This window comes from Oncorhynchus masou, chromosome 30, assembly GCF_036934945.1.
Source record: "Oncorhynchus masou masou isolate Uvic2021 chromosome 30, UVic_Omas_1.1, whole genome shotgun sequence".
NCBI classification, from domain to species: Eukaryota; Metazoa; Chordata; class Actinopteri; order Salmoniformes; family Salmonidae; genus Oncorhynchus; species Oncorhynchus masou.
Genome location: NC_088241.1, coordinates 6,739,316 through 6,744,315, shown reverse-complemented (window position 1 = coordinate 6,744,315; position 5,000 = coordinate 6,739,316). Strand labels below are relative to the sequence as shown.

General features: G+C 39.7%; 1 protein-coding gene across 2 annotated transcripts in view; it reads right to left on the bottom strand.

Annotated features, from left to right (window-relative positions):
• Nucleotides 1-5,000, bottom strand: part of LOC135521917 (gamma-enolase-like) — a 15,058-nt gene that overhangs the window by 7,806 nt on the left and 2,252 nt on the right. For both annotated transcript variants that reach the window (XM_064947729.1, XM_064947730.1), the window contains exons 4-7: nt 4,789-4,847; nt 4,595-4,664; nt 4,312-4,445; nt 1,383-1,605 (exon numbers count right to left, since the gene is read on the bottom strand). In XM_064947729.1, coding sequence (XP_064803801.1) covers nt 1,383-1,605; nt 4,312-4,445; nt 4,595-4,664; nt 4,789-4,847 — 486 coding nt within the window. The remainder of the gene's footprint in view (nt 1-1,382; nt 1,606-4,311; nt 4,446-4,594; nt 4,665-4,788; nt 4,848-5,000) is intronic.

The window sequence follows — 5,000 nt, the reverse complement described above, 5'->3', positions numbered from 1 at the left end:
CAGAAATGATTCATACCCCTTGACTTATTCCACATTTGATTATATTACAGCCTGAAATCAAAATGGATAAAATAGATTTTTGTTCACACCCATCTACACACAATACCCCAAAATGACAAAGTGAAAACATGTTTTTAGACATTTGGCAAATTTATTGAGTCAATACATGTTAGAATCACTTTTGGCAGTGATTACAGCTGTGAGTCTTTCTGGGTAAGTCTCTAAGAGCTTTGCACACCTGGATTGTACGTTGTGTTTTAGGTTATTGTCCTGCTGGAAGGTACATTTATCTCCCAGTGTCTGGTGGAAAAGCAGACTGAACCAGGTATCCTCTAGGATTTTGCCTGTGCTTAGCTCTATTTAGTTCATTTTTATATAAAAAACCTCTCTATTCCTTGTCAATGACAATCATGCCCATGACATGATGCAGCCACCACCATGCTTGAAAATATGAAGAGTGAAACTCAGTGATGTGTTGCGTTGGATTTGCCCCAAACATAATGCTTTGTATTCAAGTTAATTTCTTTGCCACATTTTTTGCAGTTTTACTTTAATGCCTTATTGCAAACAGGATTCATGTTTTGGAATATTTGTATTCTGTAAAGGCTTCCTTCTTTTCAGTCTGTCATTTAGGTTAGTATTGTGGAGTAACTACAATGTTGTTGATCCATCCTCAGTTTTCTCCTATCACAGGCATTGAACTCTGTAACTGTTTTAAAGTTTCCTTTCTCTCCAGCAACTGAGTTAGGAAGGATGCCTGTATCTTTGTAGTGACTGGGTGTATTGATATACCATCCAAAGTGTAATTAATAACTTCACAATGCTCAAAGGGATATTCAATGTGTGCTTTTTATATTTTTACCCATCTACCAATAGGTGCCCTTCTTTGCAAGGCATTGGAAACCCTCCCTCGTTTTTGTGGTTGAATTTGTGTTTGAAATTCACTGCTCGACTGTGGGACCTTACAGATAATTGTATGTGTGGTGTACAACGATGAGGAAGTCATTCAAAAATCATGTACAACAATATTATTGCAGGCAGAGTGAGTGAGTCCATGCAACTTATTATGTGACTTGTTAAGCAAATTGTTACTCCCAAACTAATTTAGGCTTGTCATAACAAAGGGGTTGAATATTTATTGACTCAAGACATGTTAACATTTCTAAAAACGTTGACATTATGGGTATTGTGTGTAGGCCAGGCTGTAATGCAATAAAATGTGGAAAAAGTCAAGGGGTGTGAATACTTTCTGAAGGCAATGTAAACCAATTGGAAGGCTGTTTCCTTCACATCTAAAAACCCAGAAAGCTGAGGGTCTACAGAAGTTGTTTCCGGACCATGTAGTAATGTCTTTGATATGTCTTTCCTCCTGTCTCTCTCACCTTCAGTGTTCTCCAGTATGTTTGGGGCGAACCCCCCCTCGTCCCCCACGTTGGTGGCGTCCTGGCCATACTTCTCCTTGATCACTTCCCTCAGCGTCTGGTACAGCTCCGCACCCACACGCACAGCGTCCCTGAAAGACTCCGCCCCTACAGGAAGTACCATGAACTCCTGCATGGCCAGCTTGTTGCCCGCGTGAGAGCCCCCGTTGATAACGTTAAAGGCCTGAGGGAGAGATGGACCAGGGGAGGAAAGGGAGACATACATCAGTATTAGTCAATATACAGTATTTATTCATTCCTTTATCCAGTAGTTCCTTCATTCCTTCATCCAGTAGTTCCTTCATTCCTTCATCCAGTTGTTCCTTCATTCCTTATTCCAGTAGTTCCTTCATTCCTTTATCCAGTTGTTCATTCATTCCTTCATCCAGTAGTTCCTTCATTCCTTTATCCAGTTGTTCCTTCATTCCTTCATCCAGTAGTTCCTTCATTCATTCATCCAGTAGTTCCTTCATTCCTTTATCCAGTTGTTCCTTCATTCCTTTATCCAGTTGTTCCTTCATTCCTTTATCCAGTAGTTCCTTCATTCCTTTATCCAGTTGTTCCTTCATTCCTTTATCCAGTTGTTCCTTCATTCCTTCATCCAGTAGTTCCTTCATTCCTTTATCCAGTTGTTTCTTCATTCCTTTATCCAGTAGTTCCTTCATTACTTTATCCAGTAGTTCCTACATTCCTTTATCCAGTAGTTCCTTCATTCCTTTATCTAGTTGTTTCTTCATTCCTTTATCCAGTAGTTCCTTCATTCCTTTATCTAGTTGTTTCTTCATTCCTTTATCCAGTTGTTCCTTCATTCCTTTATCCAGTTGTTCCTTCATTCCTTTATCTAGTTGTTTCTTCATTCCTTTATCCAGTAGTTCCTACATTCCTTTATCCAGTAGTTCCTACATTCCTTTATCCAGTTGTTCCTTCATTCCTTTATCCAGTAGTTCCTTCATTCCTTTATCCAGTTGTTCCTTCATTCCTTTATCCAGTTGTTCCTTCATTCCTTTATCCAGTAGTTCCTTCATTCCTTTATCCAGTAGTTCCTTCATTCCTTTATCCAGTTGTTCCTTCATTCCTTTATCCAGTTGTTCCTTCATTCCTTTATCCAGTTGTTCCTTCATTCCTTTATCGAGTAGTTCCTTCATTCCTTTATCCAGTAGTTCCTTCATTCCTTCACCCAGTTGTTCCTTCATTCCTTTATCCAGTTGTTCCTTCATTCCTTTATCCAGTAGTTCCTTCATTCCTTTATCCAGTTGTTCCTTCATTCCTTTATCCAGTAGTTCCTTCATTCCTTTATCCAGTTGTTCCTTCATTCCTTTATCCAGTTGTTCCTTCATTCCTTTATCCAGTTGTTCCTTCATTCCTTTATCCAGTTGTTCCTTCATTCCTTTATCCAGTAGTTCCTTCATTCCTTTATCCAGTTGTTCCTTCATTCCTTTGTCCAGTAGTTCCTTCATTCCTTTATCCAGTTGTTCCTTCATTCCTTTGTCCAGTAGTTCCTTCATTCCTTTATCCAGTTGTTCCTTCATTCCTTTATCCAGTTGTTCCTTCATTCCTTTATCCAGTTGTTCCTTCATTCCTTTATCCAGTTGTTCATTCATTCCTTTATCCAGTAGTTCCTTCATTCCTTTATCCAGTAGTTCCTACATTCCTTTATCCAGTAGTTCCTACATTCCTTTATCCAGTAGTTCCTACATTCCTTTATCCAGTAGTTCCTTCATTCCTTTATCCAGTTGTTCCTTCATTCCTTTATCTAGTTGTTTCTTCATTCCTTTATCCAGTAGTTCCTACATTCCTTTATCCAGTAGTTCCTACATTCCTTTATCCAGTTGTTCCTTCATTCCTTTATCCAGTAGTTCCTTCATTCCTTTATCCAGTTGTTCCTTCATTCCTTTATCCAGTTGTTCCTTCATTCCTTTATCCAGTAGTTCCTTCATTCCTTTATCCAGTAGTTCCTTCATTCCTTTATCCAGTTGTTCCTTCATTCCTTTATCCAGTTGTTCCTTCATTCCTTTATCCAGTAGTTCCTTCATTCCTTTATCCAGTAGTTCCTTCATTCCTTTATCCAGTTGTTCCTTCATTCCTTTATCCAGTTGTTCCTTCATTCCTTTATCCAGTTGTTCCTTCATTCCTTTATCGAGTAGTTCCTTCATTCCTTTATCCAGTAGTTCCTTCATTCCTTCACCCAGTTGTTCCTTCATTCCTTTATCCAGTTGTTCCTTCATTCCTTTATCCAGTAGTTCCTTCATTCCTTTATCCAGTTGTTCCTTCATTCCTTTATCCAGTAGTTCCTTCATTCCTTTATCCAGTTGTTCCTTCATTCCTTTATCCAGTTGTTCCTTCATTCCTTTATCCAGTTGTTCCTTCATTCCTTTATCCAGTTGTTCCTTCATTCCTTTATCCAGTAGTTCCTTCATTCCTTTATCCAGTTGTTCCTTCATTCCTTTGTCCAGTAGTTCCTTCATTCCTTTATCCAGTTGTTCCTTCATTCCTTTGTCCAGTAGTTCCTTCATTCCTTTATCCAGTTGTTCCTTCATTCCTTTATCCAGTTGTTCCTTCATTCCTTTATCCAGTTGTTCCTTCATTCCTTTATCCAGTTGTTCATTCATTCCTTTATCCAGTAGTTCCTTCATTCCTTTATCCAGTAGTTCCTACATTCCTTTATCCAGTAGTTCCTACATTCCTTTATCCAGTAGTTCCTACATTCCTTTATCCAGTAGTTCCTTCATTCCTTTATCCAGTTGTTCCTTCATTCATTCATTCAATGACAGCGATAACTGTCTGAAGCCTTCATCTTATCTTTTTTACAGAGTAGGTTATGGTTTTTGGTCAAATGTATTCTATGACAGTCAACTGAATACAGGTGAAAATTTAACGGTAATGAACTCACAGGAACTGGAAGCACTAGCTCTGTGTTTCCTGCCAGGTCTGCAATGTGACGGTACAAGGGGACACCTTTCTCTGCAGCACCAGCTTTGCATATGGCCAAGGACACACCCAGAATAGCATTGGCCCCAAACTGAGCTGAAGGGAGCAGAATGAATAGGTATGAATTAAGGGAAGATCAAATTGAAAAAGCACTAGTGAGAATAAAAGGTTCAGACGCCAACTCTTGAGACCAGGACTAGTCCAAGCTGGTGTCTCATATGTGATTCATACAGGTTGTTACTTACACTTGTTCTCAGTGCCGTCCATCTCTATCATCATCTTGTCCAGTTTCTCCTGTTCTACCACACTGACCCCCTGCAACACAGCACATCTTAGAGAGCTGATGAGACATCTTTCTCTCAGTTACAAATATGCCCAAACAAACACACTGCAACACAGGACACAACCCACACACACATACGCTCACCACCGTACTCACCGAATGGATGAGGGCAGGACCAATGGTGTCATTGATGTGACCAACAGCCTTGAGCACACCTAGGAGAAGGAGGGATGTAGCGAAGGATGAGAAGAAACAGGATGAAGAAGAGGTGGTGGAGGAGGAGGGTACGGAGACAGGACATAAGAATGAAGAAAATAATGAAGAAAAGGACACAGAAAAGTAGTTCATTCTGCACCTCACTCAGTGAA